This window comes from Hypanus sabinus, chromosome 8 (genome assembly GCF_030144855.1).
Source record: "Hypanus sabinus isolate sHypSab1 chromosome 8, sHypSab1.hap1, whole genome shotgun sequence".
NCBI lineage: Eukaryota > Metazoa > Chordata > Chondrichthyes > Myliobatiformes > Dasyatidae > Hypanus > Hypanus sabinus.
Window position 1 is genome coordinate 67,206,484 of NC_082713.1, and position 20,630 is coordinate 67,227,113.

Here is a 20,630-nt window from a genome sequence, read left to right on the forward strand (position 1 = left end):
GTATCTGTGGGGGGGGGGGGGGGGGTCCCAGAACCAATCCCCCACGGATAAGGATTGCCGACTGTATTTTTAAATAAGGTCAATAAACAGTAACATTTTTGCCGAAGAAGCTGATTGGTAGTCTTGAACAGATGATGCTTTTTGGTTTCTGACAGGAAATTTCAGCTGAAAATTAATGCATTTGTTGATTGCTGCTACACATCCAGCTTATTGTGGGACATGACTCAATGTTATTGCTCCAGGAAGGGAATTGTTTAAGTAACCTTGTACAGAGCTGGTTGTATGCAAGTATAGAATAATTAGTGAAAAGTTGTAACTTTACTGAAATATTTGAAGCGGGCTGCTCCTGAATCTGCAGTTAGAATATTGTCTGGGCTCATTCTTTACTATATTTGGTGCTGTCAGTTATTTTCTGGTTCTATGAATGTATAGAATTACAGGTGGCCTTCGTTTTTCGAATGTTTACTTTACGTCAGCTCGCTGTTATGAAAGACCTGATTTTGCTAACCAAAGAGGATTTTCGCTTTTCTGACAAAAAGACGCCAGCTTTATATCTGTGTTTACCTCGAGAAAGACTACCATGACTGTGAAGCCGTGTGTGCATGTGTATATGTGCGTAGGTGTGTACGTGTGCATCTGTGTATGTGCCGATTTTTTTTTCTCCAAATTGATTTCGGCTTGCTGTCTTCCCGCTTTTGATAAGTGAAACTGCATCATATATAAAATATTTCTACTTTATGTAGGCTGTATATTTATTATATCGTTCCTGCTTTTACTGTATGTTAGTGTTATTTTAGGTTTTGTGTTATTTGGTATGATTTGGTAGGTTATTTTTTGGGTCTGGGAACGATCAGAAATTTTTCACATAAATTAATGGTAATTGCTTCTTCGCTTTACGATATTTAGGCTTACAAACGGTTTCATAGGAACGCTCTACTTTTGGATAGCGGGGGAAACCTGTATTTGAAGCTTGTTTTCTGTGATGTCCACTCTGTGCCTCTGGCAGAGTGTTGCATCAAGTATGGGCTTCTGCACTTTGGTGAGCTTGTGGATATGCATGTTGCTGCTGTATTTGATGGAATGCTGGGCCTCTTAAATGCCTAGCTTTGAGCTATTAGATCAGGGTCTAGTATTTTGCTTGACAGTGCATGGAGAGTGGGGTATACCAACTTTCAAACCATGAGGACCAATAGCAATCATTTCCACAATGCAATCATGACAAATACATCTGTGGTAGGTTGATTGAGAGCAAGATCAAGTTGGTTCATGCATTACTCACTCATTACCTGTTCTGTCAGCTGACCTTCAGGATGTGGTCAGTGGGGATTGACATTTTCACAGGGTGCTCTGAGTTATTGTTGAAGTTCCCCTAAGCCCTGTTCCTGACTATATTCTGTGCATTTGTTTCATGCTGTCCAGTGTTTTCAGTGTGGAGGAGCACTAATTCATTGATTTGAGGGAGGATGGTAGGTGGTAATCATGAGGCGGATTTATTGATGATGTCTAACTTGATCCTTTGATACCTCATTGGTGTCAACTTTGCAAAATATGTTTCTTTTCTCTGTGTATGGTTGTATTGACTTCTTAGATGATTCTTTCCTGCTGTGGTATGGGAGATGTATTCTGTAAATATGATGGAATTGTAAGGCAACTAAGTTAGGCAGCACTGTGGTACATCGTTGTATACAAAGTCCTTCCCCAGCTACATGTGAGGAATACTTCTGAAAGGTCATCCATGTGAGTAATTACACTGTTTGAATTTGTTGCCTAGTTTGATTTGAACTGGTCTGTTCATTTCTCTTTTGCTTCAGAGTAGTGATAATGGGGCAAGGGGGAGAACCATTTCCAAGGACAGCTGCATCTGCCCCATATCATTGGTCTGCAATTAAATATATCCAGGTTAGGACTGGAAAGCAGTTTACTTCCTGAAGGACATCTGTTGACCTGATTATGATCCAGAAGTTTTGTTGTTGCCACATTTAGGTTAAATAAAATCCAAATTATTGAAGGCTTTTGTCGTCTCCTCTGGTATGAGCTGAATTTGTCCATGCTATTGGTCTATTATCTTGTATCTTAATTGCTGCACTCTTGTCCTGTTCAGTGGGAATAATGTTTGAAGTGGTCTGGCATTTCTGATGCTTTCATTTGTACACTCAGATTAAAGTGCTTGTGTAGTTCTGCTCCAGCATTACACTTTTGCAGAGTGGAAGGCATTTAAAGTCCTTTAATAATTTTCCTACATTAGGCATGTTTGAAGATCGCTTGTGCAATATCACTGGCATTTGATTTTATGAGCAGAAAATGCTTCAATTTGGCTCAAAACTTTCTCACATGTACTTTGAGAGGGTAATGATGAAACACAAGCTTTGGGGATCATGATTGGTTTTTAATTTTCTAGGTCTGAATTCCAAACCCTTTTTATGAGTATTGCTCCACTGTAACAGCTTGATCTAGTAATTGGTTACATTTTACAGCTGTGGATGATGTGTTTTTCTTCTTCTGCCTTCTACAGAACCTTAACATAAAAACTTTGGCGGATGATGTGGTAAGCCTGTTCTGGAATGTACTGCTCTGTATATGCCTTCATTACTAAATTATGCATGCAAACAAAATATTGGTTTTAACAACCCTTAATTTTATTGCAACGATATTTCTGCTTCAGAAGTGGTTTGTTGCTAATAAGTTAGCGCATTACCTTAGAATTGTTTTCAGTGCTATAAATTAGTTCTTGGCATGTTGCAAAAACTTAATTAACATTTAAGAACTAGAATGTTACAGCTTTTGAGTAGTTCCTTTTTGGAAATTCTGAATTGATATTGCTGTTTAGAATGTAAAATCAAGTAATAATCCCAAAGTCAGATTTAAAAATTGCTTAAACCTTTGTCTTAAATTCCTGACCTCCGCTTTTCAATTTAATTGTTAGCAATCTATGAAACATTTTTCAGAAAATTTTGCTGTTTGAATTTATTGTTTAGGTTAATTTGCGGTGGTCTGTTGAGTTGTCTTTTCCCTCCCTACTTCAGTGTAATGGTTGCTGGATAGCTTGACCAATTTTTAGTTTTAGTTTATGAACAGTTGCAGAAGTGGTTATAAGTGGGCAAATTAAAGCAGATTGTATTAACTAGGAAAGCACTTAGAAATGTCAACTGTTCAATAAATGATGGGCATTTTTCCATGTTCATCATAACACATTCTAAATTTTTCTTGTGGTCAGTAATTGGTTGTGTGGTGATCATTTATCAATCAAAAATAGTAGCACGAGGCTTTAAGGAACTGAGGTTGGATTGCTTTATTGTGGATGTTAGAAGCACATTCCTTAATGGATTTTCCAGTTGTGTTTTTCTAATGAAGACATTTTGTATTGACCTGAATTATTGAACAGAAGCTCTCCTTCCAGACATCTTGAAACTGATGATAATAAATTCAGTTAACAGTAATCATGATAGTGGAAGAGTTAATACTGCTGCCTTGTAGCTACAAGGAACTAAGTTTGATAAGATTTTGTGCTGTCTGTGTGGAGTTTACATGTTCTCCCTGTGACAACACATGGTGTATTTTCTTTCACCTCCCAGATTCTGATTAATTGACTACTGTAAATTGCCCTAGATGAGTGGAAAAGAATCAAAGAGGAAGTTGGTGGATTGAGAAAATAGGTTGCTGGATGATGTGGAATGTATTTTCTGAGATCCCTCTGGGAGCTGGCATTGACTCGTTGGACCAAATAGTAATGTCCCATGTTGTAAATATGTTATCGAGGTTCCCTTAACTAACTTGCACTCTGTGCTAACTGCATGCAAACTGACACAGAGCACTTAAGTCTTGAAAAAATTTGCAGTGTTGTCACATGGTGTAGTATATTTTAATGCATGTTTATGAATAACTTGACTAAAAATGATTTGGAGTGTTCAGAATTGAAAACTAGCTGAGTATTTTAAACTTGATTTCTGGCCTATTTTAATGTTTGCTTTTCTTCCTGAGGACAATTTTAAAGAACAGTAAGGCAACTTGCTGATGTTTATGTTTGTATTAATGACTTTAATTGGGTAGTGCTGGAAATGGGTAAGTTGTCTAAAGCTGCTCTCCAATAAATATTTAAGAATAGACCTGCTTTAACAATTAATCAACTATATCACAAGTACTGGAGTCAATCATGGAATATAAACTTAAGCTCCTCAACAGTTGCAGGATAGTTACTTATGAGCTTTAGAAAATTGGGTTCATTGTTTCTTTGTTTAATTTTTCTGAAAATGGACACCAAATTGATATTGACAATTTGCTGCTTTGTTAATGGATGGAGCTTATGTGGTGTTGGCCAATAAAGTATAGTATTTATAATGGAATATATTTAAGGAACCATGGTAGAGAGCAACATGTGGAATTAAATTTTGAATGTTTTTATTATTTCGACAGCGTGACAGATTTACCAGTTTTCGGAAGTCAGCTGCAAAGAAGGAGAAACCTCACATTCAGCATCCTACTGATTCCCAAGCAGTTATGTGTGACTTGCCATTAGCACAACCTGTATTTGAAGAATGTTTCATGAATCTTTCGGAGAAGGAAATTTTGGATCTGTTCGAGAAAATGATGGTAGGTATTGAGACTTGGTTTATGAAAAAGATTGGCTCCAAAAAAAATTACATTTATTTCTGAGGTCTAACAGTTCAAATGTTTTTGGGCATTTCTCAGTCTAAGTGAAAGGACTAAAGTTGTTAAAATGTTTATGCTCTTTGTGCCTAGGGAAATTGAGAATACATTGCACAATATTTCTTATTAATGAGAGCATAGGATTGTTTTCCTTAAGTTTTTGAACTTCAATTTTTAAACTTGCTGTGTATATAGAATCTTATAGAATATTCTTAGTATGTTCAGTAGTTTTACCAAAGGCAATGCTTATTTTCTGGAAATAAACTTATTTTAAAGGAAACAGTTAATATTTCATTATGCCTAGTTCTCGTCAGATCTCCCTTAGTTATGCTGGAATATTCTGCACGTGCCACACCCTCTGGAGGTATCACTAACAACTAGTTCTGGAAATATTGATTTAATTATGTGTTAGATAGATGCAATATTGATCCCAAAGAAAATTAGTGTCACAGTAGCATTACAAGTGCATAGATAAACAGTTATACAAATATTATGTGTACACTTTGGATGAGCAGTAAATGTTTACCTTGTGATAATACATGTCTCATAAATTAACAAAATCTAGCCCGAGAAGCAGGCACATCTTAATTTAGGCAAAATGGTGTGGATTTGTTTTGTGATCACATTTCATGGATGTGATTGCAGCTCAGACAGTTGAGAGGACTGGAGATGGAAATGGTCAAAGATCTATTTTTTTGCCACATAATTTCCGATCAGGATAGATTGCAAATAGAGTTGGAGAACTGATTGACATCATTGTACAGAAGGATCTTAAGGGACTGAAGAGAGAAAGGAAATGGACTGTGCAATTAATGAATTGACGGATGTCAGATTTGCTGCCTGAAGGCAGCAGAGTTTAAGATCAGCGGGTCAACGCTGTTGAAGAATGTGGAGAATGAATCTGAAAATATAATAATTTTTGTGAAATGCTTAATAATCCGTGATGCTAGGCTGTTTGTTAATGGAGATGAGACATCAGTTAAAAGGTGAAACCCAAAAAATTATTTCTAAATTGCGATCTGATTTGAATGCAAGTTGGAAGGTAAGCCATTTCTTGAATACTTCAAGTTTACAAAATGAGATGAATTTATGACATAGGTAATACTAGCTGCTCAAGGCCTGCTTGACGTTATTGAGATTGGTTTACATAATGGCTGATGTTGAAAGCTTTATGTTCTAGTACACTAGACTTTTGGAAGATACCAACAAAATGTCAAAATCATGTGCCATAGTCCTGAAAGACTTTGAAGAGATTTTTGTTTTTTTAAAAAAATAACATTACAAAATTGATATTGCTGAGATAAGAAATGGGTACCAAACAAAAATGTGAATCCTTTGTAGCTAGTTTAGACTTCAGAACAGGAATCTGGAAAGGAATGTGATGTAGGCAGTAATCATTTGACACTTCAATCCTTAAGTATACTGGTTAAATGGTTGGCGTGTAATATAGTTGGGAATTAATTTTCAAGCATCCAAGTGGAAATGGGCCATTTTAGATCTAGTGTAGTCACATGCATTGACACAATTAATTCATGGCCATGCCATGGCCATGTCAAGAGTTATCAGGGGAAGAATTGTCATTCTATAATTTCATACTGAATGAAATTATATCTGAATTGAGTCCAAGCCATGTATAATGGTGAAATAGGTCAGAAATAAGTGGCAAATACTGTAAGAAGTTTAGAATTTTTAATGATAGTTATTGCTGGATAAAATACCTCTGATAGAACAATGGCAAAATTAGAAATTCAAAATTCCATTTAAATTGTTGACAAATTGTACTAGGTCAAAGGATTGCAATTATTTATAAATGAAAACTATGGGTATAAAATTGAGCATTTATGTGGTATAAAGATTGGGGTGTTAATGGGCTGCTTTGAGATGGAAACATGGATATAATTGCAAATTAATGGCAGATGTGTTTGATTTCATATGATTAATGTGGTTGAAATTGTATTAAAACTAAGGTCAATGACATGCACCCAATGGGCATTAACAATGTTATGAATCAATTGAATTGGAACGTGCAACTATAGATTTATTTAAAGAACAGTCCTAGGAAATAAAACATTTAATATGTAATCCTGTTGTGCTGGTGAGCAAATAATTTTAATTTCAGTTTGAAGAGGCAGAGGTTGTTTATTTTCCTTTATGAAATATCTGATCATTCCTTGCATCTTACCTTCTGCTTGTCACCATAGTAATAAGGTTTAATTAATCTGTTGCCTTCCTAGTTGTGTTTTCTGTGCCTCAAGTATCTTGCCTTGCTGAATAATGAGCTCATTTTTTTTCTCTTGTTTCAATTCATTAATATTTTGGGTAATTATTCATCTTGCTGAAATTGGGAAGCATTTCTTTCATTTTCAACAATTTTGGGGGGAAAATTGTCTGATTCTGATGCTTTATTCTTCGAATGCACCTCACTGACTATGTAATTACCCAAATTTCAAACCCCTTTCCAAACCCATGATTCCTGTTACTTTGGGGAAACAGTCAGGAATCTCACCAACAGTGGCTTTGGTTAAAGTTGTACACCATCCTGCCTTAGGAAGTATTTCATTACTTCATTGGGACTTCAGTCAGAACTTGACAGTACTGAAATAGTTGACAGCTATCTCCACAAAGGCAGAAAGGCATGGGCAATAAATGTTGGAGAGACCCTCATCCCATTAATCAATTTTAAAGTAAACTATTTGTGCAATTTTGAACACTATTTTTCTTTGAATCAGATATTCATTTCTTAGGTAAAAGTTAACAGACGAGTCCATGAATAACAGTTACTTGAGAGTATTGGGAAAGTGGCTAGTTTCCATCTAAGAATAGTATTGATACACAGTATTATCCCAGTCATAATATTGGATAAAGTTGACCATGTAATATATTTTCATAGAAACTTAAAAATGATGGCAGTTCAGTTATATTTTTGCTACATGCAGTATGTATTTTAGTATATACTAAACATTTGTTGGATGTTTGGGAATTCATTTTTGAATATGAATTCAAAGTGCCCCAGACTACACGCTTAAAATTGTCAAGGGAATGTAGGTATACTCAAAGGATGGTTAAGGTAAATTTGAGAAATGGGTTATTGGCTGTACTAGGTTGAGAAAAGCCAGGTTGAAACTCTCCAGTCATCTTCCTCTGAGAAGGAAAACTATTCTTTCTGAGCAGAGATACTCCCAGGGCATGAGAACTTATTAGTTTGAAGTTTCCATAAGTAAAAACACTGGCTGAGATTGCAAAAGCTGCATTGTTAGGTTAAAATACAAGTTAATAAAATCTTGGTGAACTTTGACTCTCAATGAAATCTTACAATTAATGTGCTGTACTGCAGATTCAAATATACCTGATGACAAAATTCTGAATTAGAGAGTTGAAACCTGCAGTTGAAGTGTAGCAGATCCATGCTGTAATTGTTATATGGATAGGATGTGAGATTGGTAAGGTAGGTGCTAGCTTACATCATACACCAGGGTTCCCTCTGCAGTTACCTGTAGCCTTTGGCAGGAGCAGATGTCATCAGGTAGTGCACAACCTTCATGGTGTTTTGACCCTTAATTACTACACTCTCCTGTTGGCGGGTCAGCAGCAATGGCCAAGTCACTGTCCACCTGCTCCTGACTTTCAGCTGAACTCCTTTCGCCTGCTCCATGTCCAGCAAGACACTCTTTCTGCTTTCTCCCTTATCTTGCAAGCTACTTGGTTCTTCTCCAGCACAGACAGCAACCTACATGCCGATCTTGCTGGGAACCCTCCACAGTAGATCTCCCTGGGGAATAGCCATGTCTGCTATCCTTTGTCCCTAAACTCCTGGGCTAACTATGGGTACTTCAGGGCCTTTCTCTCATGGGTCTCCTCAGATTTGTAGATGTGAACTTCCCACTATTCAGGACATTTACAAAGGCAGGTGTGTAAGAAGGGCCGAAGTCACGTCACCCGAACCTCAAACGGTTCCAGCTGCTACCATCCAGAAAACAATACCGCAACATAAAAGCCAGGACCAACAGGCTCTGAGACAGCTTCTTCCACCAGGCCATCAGACTGATTAATTCATGCCGAGACAATTGTATTTCTGTTATATTGACTGTCCTGTTGTACATATTACAAATTAATATAAATTGCACATTGCACATTTAAATGGAGAAGTAAAGTAAAGATTTTACTCCTCATGTATGTGAAGGATGTAAGTAATAGTCAATTCAAATTCAAATCCTTCCTCAATGGTACAGTGAGTTCCACCAGGATGATTTTCTTGTCTTCGGTGGACCACAGAATGATGTCTGGTTGAACTGTGGTTTGCACCACCTTTGTGAATGCTGTTTCCTCCCACATCAACCCTCATCTCCCATGATTTGGCATTTTTCAGCAGATTGGATTTTGAACTCTCTTGATATGACTGGCATGGCCCTCTCCTTGATGAAAATGACTGCCCTGTTTGCCTCCCTGTTAGCTGGTCTCTTTTTACACCTTTCTTATTCTAGTGTGTCAGCAAAGCATAGCAGGACCTAGTCATGGTGCCACTGAACCCTGCTGACCACAAAACGTGCAGTTAATGTCCCCTCTCAGTCCCCATGTATGCAACTGTAGTGGTGTAGGGAGAGTGTCATACATGGATCACAGGAGGAAGGAAATATAGAAAAGCTCCCATCTTCAAGCTCTGCTCAAGTGGTCATGCACCTGTGAAGATCCCATTTTGTCCAGGCACCCTGTGACACTCTGTTTCACCCACCTTTTGTCCTCATGGTTCCGTACCTCTGTCTGGACCATGTTGCACATACCTTTTGCATTTGCATTCCCCCATTGTTGAAAGTGTGCTGAGCCAAGGCCTTACTGTCCCAGGCATGGGTTGCTAATGATGTCTCTCAATTGGGGGGAGCTCACTGCCTGTTATATGGTCAAGTTGGCAGCCTTACTTCTGCCCGATCTTCTTGTGACTCCTGCTTGGCTTATTAGCTTGTCATCAGAGCCACTCAATATCAAAACAACTCTGCACTTTGCCACCTTGAACTCCTCCACTACTGATGACAATGGGAGCTGTAGCTGGCTTGATCTTGTGTAGAGCTCCACTGAAGAAAGACTTCGGGGGGTGGGGTGGGGGATCCTTGGTCACCTCCGCAATTGCAAGTTGACTTTCCTCTCAATACCTACTACAGTTGTCATAGGAAACTTGTACACCATGAAAAGCCAGAGCAGCCTTGGTAGAAGACCATATTGGTACAGCCATGTATCAGGGAGTCCAGTTTTTTAATCTTCTTCAGCCACTCTTCAGTCTTCATAGTGTCAATGATGTTGGCACTGTCATTGCTGCATTAAGACACTTTACTGGGTAGTCCTCTATGGAAGGAATGGCTTGTACTTGAAGACTGAACTTGCTCGTAACCTTGCCCTTTTTGATCACCATGCATCTGGACTTCCTGGCCTTGAAGGTCATCCTAGGTCAGGTAGCTGCATTGTCATTGAACATTGAACAGTACAGCACAGTACAGGCCATGTTTCCAATACTCACCTTGTTTGGACATGGGTTACAGTGGTTACTGTGTCATCTATGAACCCTGTTTTGTAGGTTGTCAGATGCTGGGATCCAACAGTGGGACTCAGATTATGGAATGAATTGAATTGATTTTATTTCTTACATCCTTCACATACATGAGTAAAAATCTTTGTTACGTCTCCATCTAAATGTGCAATGTGCAATCATAGTAATTTATAATTATAATAAATAGAACAGTCGGTGTAACATAGAATACACTCAAATCAGCGTGAGTTAATCAGTCTGATGGCCTGATGGAAGAAGCTGTCCTGGAGCCTGTTGGTCCTGGTTTTTATGCTGTGGATGGTAGCAGCTGAAACAGTTTATGGTTGAGCTGACTTGCGTCCTCAATGATCCTAAGGGCCCTTTTTACACACTTGCCTTGGTAAATGTCCTGAATCGTGGGAAGTTCACAACTACAGATGTGCTGGGCTGTCTGCACCTCTCTCTGCAGAGTCCTGCGATTAAGGAAGGTACAGTTTCTATACCAGGCAGTGATGTAGCCAGTCAGTATGCTTTCAATTGTGCCCCTGTAGAAAGTTGCTGATGTGGGGAGGTTCATGCCCATGACAAACAAGATGAAGGAGATGTTACAGCTGGTTGGAATCCCTTTTTGAACGTCTTGCCACCTGGTTGTAAAGTGAGCTGAAGTGAAGCGTAGAATAAATCCTCCTAGGTAGCTGTTGATCATGTCTTACATTACTGGCAGAATATTTTAGCGGTCCAGGCCAACCTGGATGAGGATGTGTGAGATTGATCCACAGGCGTTGGTATGTCTAATCAGATGACTGTAGGTCGCTTTTCTTCTGCCTGGCCTAACGGATCAATTAGCAGATTATTGAGGTGTGTTCAAGGCACCCAGAAAAACCTGGGATGCCACTTTTCTGGATGGATGCGTTAATATAGTGGTTCTCCATTAAGTAAGAAGTCAGCCTTCTCGCAGGCACCGAGAAGAACATCTTACACTAAATGCCAAGGTGGGAGATTGTCCTAAACTAGGTGATTATAGAGGAATCTTCTTCCTAAGGAACAAAGCATTGTTTAGCCATTTTCCACCTTGGTGGGATAGAGCCTTTGGTCCAAGTCTTCCTCATTATCTTCCACAACCTCTGGAGGTTTTGGGCATTTATTACATACCTTGTACGGTATTTACTTGGTTCTGGGGCAGCAGGTGACTTTGCTCTCTTGATGATATCCTGGGCCTCCTGCCATGTTCAGCTCAGTTGCTGTGATTCTTGGTTGGGGAACTTTTGGATTGAATTCTAGTCCCTGATTCCTATGAGTACAATTGTGCGAGTTCCTCCAGATGTTCTTCCACCTCATGCTTTGAGCTGTTTAGGGTGCCAGATTTTTGCTGGTTGTCAAGAGCCCTGGTGAACCTGCATGGATTTTCAACAAACTGCGCTCTGCTTCTCTCTTTCTTCCTTTGTTTTTGCAGCTCTCCACCTTCTTAGCTTGTGCAGCTGTTCTTGCAGCTTGCTGGTTACATCTTTGACGTATTGTTTTCAAAAAGTAAACTGTTTTGTAATTGTTTGTTCAGGGTCTTTATCTTTTTTCTCAGGTGGCGAATCTCCCTTTCCTTCCTGTTTAGTTTGCAGGATGATTTAAGATCCCCTTCTCCATTGGGCCGAATTACACTTCAGCAAAGTTGAACACAATGTTTGAGTGGGAATGGATTTTCCTGTAGACAAGTCCCGCCAGTGTAACTTCCAAGATGCAATCTAGGTTGTTTTCAAACAGCTTTCAAGAGACATTGACTGATGATCTAGGTCATCTGAGCCTCTTTCCTGGAATGGATTGGGTGTCAGGGGAAACTCATTTGGTCCTTTTGGCACTGGGGCGACTCAGGTGTTGAGGGATTTTCAGCTCTGTGGAGTGCTTCGTGACTAAGAGTTCTCCATTGTCTCACTGAATGAGTTGCATTTGATTTTTTTTTGCAGATTTTTACTGCAGTGCTATTTTGTACTGAATGCTTCCATGGTCAGTGTTTGCTTAAGCCTTTTCATTATCATATTTCCAGTCCTGGCTATTGCCATTATGTCTGTCCTATTGAGTCTGTCGTCTTCTAACCCACCGACCTGAGATGACACCCGCCGGATGTATTTAGTTCATCTGTACCTTGTATGGCGCCCTCTTGCAAGTGCTACACACAAGGTTGCTAACCTTGTTTGCCCGTGCCAGTCTTTCCTCGAGGTCATCTGTCTTTCCAACGTCACCAACCTTTCTCGGTTGCCATCTCGTCTTTCCTGATGAGGTAACCGTAGCCTTTGGCCAGTAGCAGATGTCATCAGGTGGTGTCCAACCTTCTTAGTGTTTCATAAATTCTACTAAGGAAATGGAAAGGGCCAGAAAAAAACTAACAATAACTAATGTGTGACTTTATATGGAAGTCACTTGAGCATTCTGTTGAAATATTGTTCTGTTTAGTAGTATAGGTAAATTCAAATTACCTTTGTATTTAGACTTTCAAAAAAAAGCCTTCGAGCAATTATTTTTAAAAACATAGCTTTGAATTGAAGTAACATAGTGTAGTTTGAGGATTGGTTAAAGAAAGGAAAAAAAAACTGGTTATTTTTGGCTTCAGGAATTGTAACTAGTGGTGTGCCATAGGGAATAGTGCTGGGATCCCAGCTGCTCACAATCTGTATCAATTGAGAAGATGAAGGGATTAAGATTGCTGCTGATACAAAGCTGTGTGACAGTATGGGTGTAAGCAGATGCAGAAAGAATTAAGTGGCGTATAGACACTGGATGTAACAGCGAGAATATAATTATAAAAATGTGACATAGTTCCTTTTTGGAGGTGGAGGTGAAATTTAAAAGGATATTTTAAGTAGTTTGAAAGATATTAGTGTTTACAAGGATCTGAATGCCTTACTCAAAAATTGTTTGTTTAAAGTGCAGGCACTTAGGAAAACAAATGGCATTTTAACCTTTCTTTAAAAAGTGGACTTGAATACAAGAGATTATGATTATATCACACTTCGGAAGTTCAATATTCAAAGTAATTCTTTTAAATCAAAATACATGTACGTTACCATATTCTACTCTGAGATTCGTTTACTTGTGGGCATTCACAATAAAGAAAAAGAGCTAATGGAAAACCACATACAACAAAGCCAGATAAACAACCAATGTGCAAAAGACAATGTTGAAAACACAAACAAAATAACAAGTAAGCAAGATATGTCAAGAACATGAATTGAAAAGTCCTTGAAGGTGAATCCAGAAGTTGGGAACTGTTCAGTGATGGGTAAGAGCCTGATGCGTGAGGGGTAATAACTGTTCCTGAACTTGGTGGTGTGGGACCTGAGGCCCTTGTAACTCCTTTCTGATGGCAGCAATGAGAAGAAGGTGTGTGTTTGTTACGTGTGTGTGTTGCGCACATGACAAGCAGTACAGTGCATTATATAATAAAAAAAACTATAAATTACAATCAGAAATATTAACGTTAGACCTGCACACAATACATGCCCTTCACACTCAGATCCCATGTATTGTGGTGTACATTTCATGTGTTGTGTGGGTATAAACTGCATTAAATATTTCTTGTAATTTAAGTTTATTATGATAATATATTGCTCTGTGCTGCTGCTGCGGAAGAATAAATTTCACAACGTATGCCAGTAATAATCAACCTGATTTTGAAGAAAAGCTTAAGGGTGTCAATGGCAAATTTTTGAATGACTTGAAACAGTGAATTGAAGAAAAATTAAAATATCTTAATCCCATTTATGTGTCAATCTTTGTGTGCACCTTTCTTTTAATTTGGCATCAGGCCTTGTACTTTGGTCATGATAAAGCTCAGGCCCTTTTGATGAATTAAACCTGCACTATCAATCACAGTTCTGTGAATTGGATAGGTTTGTACTCTTGTAGATATTGCAATTGAAGACAAAGCTTGCAGTTCTCATTCAGGTTCTACATCCGTAAAAGTGCGATTAATGGATGTGGAGCCAGAATGAGAACTGAATAAAATCATTCTGCGTCCAGTGCTCTGGGTGCGGCCTTCTATATATTGATGAGACCCGATGCAGACTGGGAGACCGCTTCGCTGAACACCTATACTCTGTCCACCAGAGAAAGCAGGATCTCCCAGTGGCCACACATTTTAATTCCATGTTCCATTCCCATTCTGATATGTCCTGCTCTACTGTCAAGATGAAGCCACACTCAAGTTGGAGGAACAACATGTTATATTCTGTCTGGGTAGCCTCCAACCTGATGGCATGAACATCGATTTCTCTCACTTCAGTTAATGCCCCTCCTCCCCATCTTACCCCATCCCTTATTTATCTGTCTATCTATTTATTATCCCCACCTTTTTTTCCTCTCTCTGCCCCCTCACAATCACTCCTTGCTTCATCTCCATCTCCCTCTGGTGCTCCCCTCCCCCTTTCTTTCTCCCTAGGCCTCCCGTTCCATGATCCTTTCCCTTCTCCAGCTGTGTATCCCTTTTGCCAATCAACTTTCCAACTCTTAGCTTCATCCCTCCCCATCCTGTCTTCTCTTATCATTTCGGATTTCCCCCTCTCTTACTATCTCTTCTTTCAATTAGCCCTGACGAAGGTTCTTGGCCTGAAACATCGACTGTACTTCTTCTGATAGATGCTGCCTGGCCTGCTGCATCCCTCCAGCATTCTGTGTGTGTTGCCATACCCTCTAGTGTTAGGTTTACTCCAATATTGTCCACTGAATTCAAACATGGCACTAAATGATGGGCATACAGCTAGCATTCTGGTAACTAAATTTGGAGTTGTATTACTACGTGGAATGCATTGCTATTGATTTTATAGATGTTTGTCAAAACTGGAGATTGAGTATTTGTGTAATGTGTACCAATTATGACTCTCCCTAAGTAATGATGAACAATTGACAAGTGAAGCATTTTCAAGAACCAATATTTACAAAGCAGTAGGATGCTGCACTTTACTAGTCTTGGGCAGTGTTGAACAATTGATGACATACCAGATATCTGAATAAAAGTGATCATAAAGAGACCTCAGGACATGAATAGTTTACCACTTGGACAGCTACTGAAGCAGTGTACTTTCAGTCTCTGGCAGCAAGCTGAATCTTTTAATCACATGCGAGGAAGATGGGGTTGGCTCAGTGTTCGGTTTAGAAAGAAAATTGAGTGAGGGAAAGTGAATACTAATGAAAAAGAAAGGGAGGTGTACATAGAGTGGGGAAGTATAACAAGGGAGAGAGGATTATAGAGCTAGTATGACACTGAAGGAATGCATTTTTGGGGATAGAACATGGAGGGCCAAAAGAGCTGAGCAGGAGGCTGGGTATCGGGACGCAAAGAAGCACCTGTATTCAAGGCTGTCTGAGTATGTGCTCATTGGTGGGCACCTAAATGTGCGTCCATGCAGAGATTCAAAGAAACTGCTTTCATTGTTGAGGAAGTGTTCCAAAAACACAATACCCTCTGATAATGAGTCTTATTTGTTATAAATGGTCGTTGGCTTATTTGTAAGCAGGTTGGAGGCCTTGCCTTGTTGGGTATTGCAGGGGTTGATGCTTGGGTCATATTAATTCATGTGAATGATTATAGCTAAAATCTTAAAAAGCTATGTATTATGATGTTTGCTGAAGATAAAAAGCAAAGGTGGAATGTGAGTTGTGAGGATGCAAAGAGACTTCAGTATGTGTGAGCCCTTCAGCAGGACTTCTATGGATAAAATCTCACTAGCTTTACACGCTGCTTTGGAGCATGGAAATAACTGTAAAACATACATCAGGCTACTGTTTGTGATTGCAGCTTGGCATTAAGCAAAATTTCCTCAGCACTAATAACCAAAATCTGAGCCTGTGTGTGTTTGTCAAGAAAGCTCAAAATACATTTATTTACAAAGTATGTGTACTATATGTAATCTTGAGATTCATCAATTAACAGTCAACAGGCAGCCACAAAACAAAGAAACCCAACAGAACCCCTTAAGAAAGACAGTCAAACACCCAGTGTGTAAACAATAAGAAATAAGCAAATACCATTGGGAACTAAAGTTGAGAAAGGGAGCACGTTCACAAGAGCACCACAAGCATGCATGCTTAGCCCCTGCTCTGCTCTCTACAGTCATCACTGTACAAATCACAGCTCAGACGTGGTCTATAAATTTGTCAAAGGCTTCTTAGCAGAAACTTGGATGTGTCACAATAATCGTGAATGTAAGGTTAGAAAGTCCGGATTACAGATCGTGGAATTCAGGAAAGGGGAAGAGGAGAGAATAAATACCAGTCCTTATTGAGGGAGTTAGTAGTGTTCCTGAGTGAGAGCATCTCGGAGGATGAGCTGTTTCCTGTGTGAGAATATCTGAGGATCTATCCTGGGCCAAACACGTTGATGCAGTCATGATGAGGCCATGCCAACAGCTCTACTTTATGAGCATGCCCTCATCTCGTTACTACAATTAGGAAGGAGGTACAGGAGCCTGAAAAACCACACTGAATTATTTGGATACAGCTTCTTCCCCTCCCATCAGACTTCTAAATGGTCCATGAACCAATAAATGCTACATTGTAATTTCTGTTTCTTTTCAGAGCTTTTTATTTCTTTTTGGAATTTATAGTTATTTTGTCCTTGCACTGTTCTGCCATAAAGCAAATTTCACCTCGTACATCAATGATAATAATTTGCAGATGGAGTATAATGTTGAAAAATGTGAGAATATCCACCCTGGAAAATGAAATAGAGATGTTTTTAAATAGCAATAGATTGTGAAATGTTGATACTCAGTCATTGAGCATGAAGGAAATGGTGTGTTTTGCCCTTATTCCAGTAAGATTTGAGAGCAGTAATAAAGGTGTCTTACAACAGTTATAAAGGGTTTTTTTATGAGATTGTTGTATATCTGGAGAATTGAGTACAAATTCTGTCTTTTACCCAAAACAATCTTCTATAAGAGGGTGCTGTGGACATGGCCAGACTGGTTCCTGGGATGTGTCTTTAGAGAAGTGTGTGGGCTAAGCGTAGGTCCTCTCTTGTTTTGAAGTTTACCAAATTCAAGATGCCTAATAAATGCATATGTTTTTGATACAGGTGTGGTTGATGTAGCAACTAAGTCTATCTTCTATTGGCTTTATAAGTGTGAGCATAGCGAATGAGGAGTCTGCTCAGATTTCTTCCTATGGCAAGTTCTACCCCATAGAATACAACTAGGTGTTTTCTATGGCAAGTTCTACCCCATAGAATACAACTAGGTGTTTTCTTTTTGGGCATTTTGCATTGATTCATTTGAGCTTTATTTGTGTTTTATTCACCCAGATATAACTTGCTTTCACTGTCTTTTGCAGTTTGTTATAGCTTTTCCAGTGCTTTGTATCCCTGGCTTTGTGTTGTCTAAACTTATCTACGTTGCTTTTTGGACCAGAATTCCAAATAATTTGTATGTACAAATTTGTATATTTCTATTATATTTGTATGGGTAAAAAAACAGGATCTCACTCTCAACCTTGGAGTACTGTCTCAGCATTCTAGCATCTCAGTCAAGGGACTCCTGGGTGCATGTATTGTGACTAACTTGAGTTTTAGAACATAGAATATTACAGTACTGTACAGACCATTTGGTCTATAATGTTGTACTGACAAGTTCTGTCATCTCAAAAGTACTTGATTAGGGTAAGGTGTAGACACTACACGAACTTCAGTTTTGCATTTGATGACATCACTCATGGTAGATTGATTTATAAAATAAGGATGCATGGAATCTAGGGCAAATTGAAAGTTTGAATTCAGAACTGCCTTGCTATACAAGAAAAAGTGGTGTTGGAAGGCTGTTATTCTGGCTGGAAGGCTTTTCTGGCTGGTGGTCCATCACCAGTGATATTCTGTAAGGAGTTGTCCTGGGATCTCTGATGTACTGTATATTCATGATTTGGATGAAAGCGTAGATGGGTAGGTTAGCAAATTTGTGGATGACACCGGATTCAGTGGTGTTGTAGACATTGTAAAGGGCTATCAAAGAATACAACAGGATATAGATTAATTATAGATATGAGTAGAGAAGTGGCTGTTGAGGTGTTGCATTATAGGAGGTCAAATGAAAGGAGAAAATGTCCAGTTAATGGCGAACCCCCTTAATAGCATTGAAGTACAGAGGGTTCTTAGAGTTTAAGTTTATTGTCATTCAACCTACACATGTGTACAGGTAGTCCCCCAGTTACGAACATCTGACTTACGAAGAACTCATACTTGGGAACCGAGGAAGGAGAACGCTGTCTGTCATTTTAAGTTGGATCGTGATGCCTTCCACCATTTTAAGTCATTGTTATTGACACTGTGTTGAGTGTGTAACTTTGTACTTGGCTTAAATTTTTCTTGGCAAGATAGCAAGATTCACCCTGACACCCCCCCCCCCCCCCCATCTTTCCGGTCGGCTGGTGGCGCAGTGAGATTAGCGCTGGGCCTGAGAATGGAGGTTCCCGAGTTCGATCCAGTGCCAGACCGATCCTGAGCATGCGGGATTGATGTCGAGCTCGCAACTCGGCCTCATTTTTAAAAAAACACTGCCACCTCCAGTTTAAGTTCCCACACGGAATATCAAAGCGGATCAAATACCCAAACCCAGCACAGAACCACTTGTCCCATTTAACCTGTCTCAGTGCGCTGGACTTTATGACCTGGGGAAATACAGTGCAGTGGTCCTTGGGACCCAGCAGAGGTCGGGACCTGCTGCCCGCAGTGTTTCTGTTCCGTTGACTGGAAGCGATCACAATTGAAAATAAAGTGGAAATAATAAAGCGTTTGGAAAGAGGTGAAACGGCATCGGTCATTGGAAAAGCGTTAGGCTACAGTCGGTCAATGATTGGAACAATTTTAAAGGATAAAGTGAGAATAATGGAGCATGTGAAAGGCCCTGCCCCGATGAAAGCTACAATTATTACTAAGCAATGCAGTGGTTTAATTATTGGAATACATGTTTCTTAACGTATGTTAAGAAAATGCATAGAAAGGTAAAATATATACTATATGCTAAGACAAACGTTTGACTAACTGACGCTAAATAATACCGGATGCACTTGTTCTGATTTATGTACAAATCCGACTTAAAAGACGGACTCAGGAACGGAACTCGTTCGTAACCCGGGGACCGCCTGTACTGCGAAATGAAACTATGTTCTTGACCAAGGTGTACAGCACAATACATTTTAGTCACACAATGCGTAAAGTAATAAACATGTATTCCAATAATTAAACCACTGCATTGCTTAGTAATAATTGTAGCTTAACAAATAATAAGATGCATTTACAACACAAGTCAAAAAGTAAAACAATGTATGCTACTTGCAATTCATACATGATGAGACTTGGGTGGGAGCAGGGAGTTCAGTAGCATCACAGCTCGTGGAAAGAAGCTGTTTCCCATCCCAACTGTACCTCCGGCCTGATGGTAGTGGATCAAAGAGACTGCTAGATGGATGTGAGAGATTGTTAACAATGTTAAGGGCCCTGCATGTGCAACACTCCTGTTAAATTATTTGGATGGGTGGAAGAGACCATAGTTCATTGAAAGTAGTGATGCAAGTGGATAAGTTGGTAAAGAAGGCGCATGGAATGCTTGACTTTATTGGTAGGGGTTTTGGAAATCAATATTAATCAGGCCAACTTAGAGTATTGAATGCCTGTTATAGGAAGGATGTGGAGATTGTGGAAAAGGTGCAAGATAAATTTAGCAGGGTGTTGCCTGGATTAGAAAATAACAAGTTAGACAAACTGAATTCATGATGAGGAAACATAGCCTCCTTTTCTTTTGGGGTGGGGGGGTTGCTGTTGATGTATGAGGCCTTCTGTGACATATGTTTTGCCCTGTTTATAAAATACACAAAATAATCTTCAGCAATAGGCAAAACAATGGCCTTGACTTGCTGCCTGAGGAAAAAGAATGTTTCTGACATTCAGAAGAAAATATTAATTTTAATAAGTTATGAAGAAATCATGAAATTTAAAACAAAACTGAGAACTTTAAAGGACTCAAAAATAAATTCAGCTAGTAAAGTGTAAGCATACAAAGTTCAAACTGTTTATTATTAAAGCGTTCTGTCACCATATACAGTGCTACCAAGAGATTGATTTTCTTGCAGGCATTCACAGTAGATTCAATAGAATCAGTGAAAATTTGGGAACAAACTGTGGTTTACAGTTAATTTGGACCCATCAGGGCAAGTACATTTAAGTTCAATTAAGTAATTGCCTTGGCTGAAGTTTCATTGAGATGGTTAAAAACATACAAAAAGACAAACTACAGTTTAACTAACAATTTATGTATTTAAATTGTTACGCCTGCGCCCCCTGCTTTTTGAGAATCGCAAGATCGCTATTAATTCAGGTCAGGAGACCCAGGAAATGAGAGAGAGAAGTTTGGAATGTCTTGGTCCCTCGGCGATACAAAGCTATGGGAAATGGCCATTGTCTCTTGGAGACGGAATTATGTATTGAGTACGGTCCTATTTA

General features: G+C 39.1%; 1 protein-coding gene across 4 annotated transcripts in view; it reads left to right on the top strand.

The window, feature by feature from the left end:
- Nucleotides 1-20,630, top strand: part of diaph2 (diaphanous-related formin 2) — a 615,614-nt gene that overhangs the window by 54,499 nt on the left and 540,485 nt on the right. For 3 of the 4 annotated variants that reach the window (XM_059977309.1, XM_059977314.1, XM_059977312.1), the window contains exons 2-3: nucleotides 2,513-2,545; nucleotides 4,411-4,587. In XM_059977309.1, coding sequence (XP_059833292.1) covers nucleotides 2,513-2,545; nucleotides 4,411-4,587 — 210 coding nt within the window. The remainder of the gene's footprint in view (nucleotides 1-2,512; nucleotides 2,546-4,410; nucleotides 4,588-20,630) is intronic. The other variant, XM_059977313.1, reaches the window with a different exon arrangement.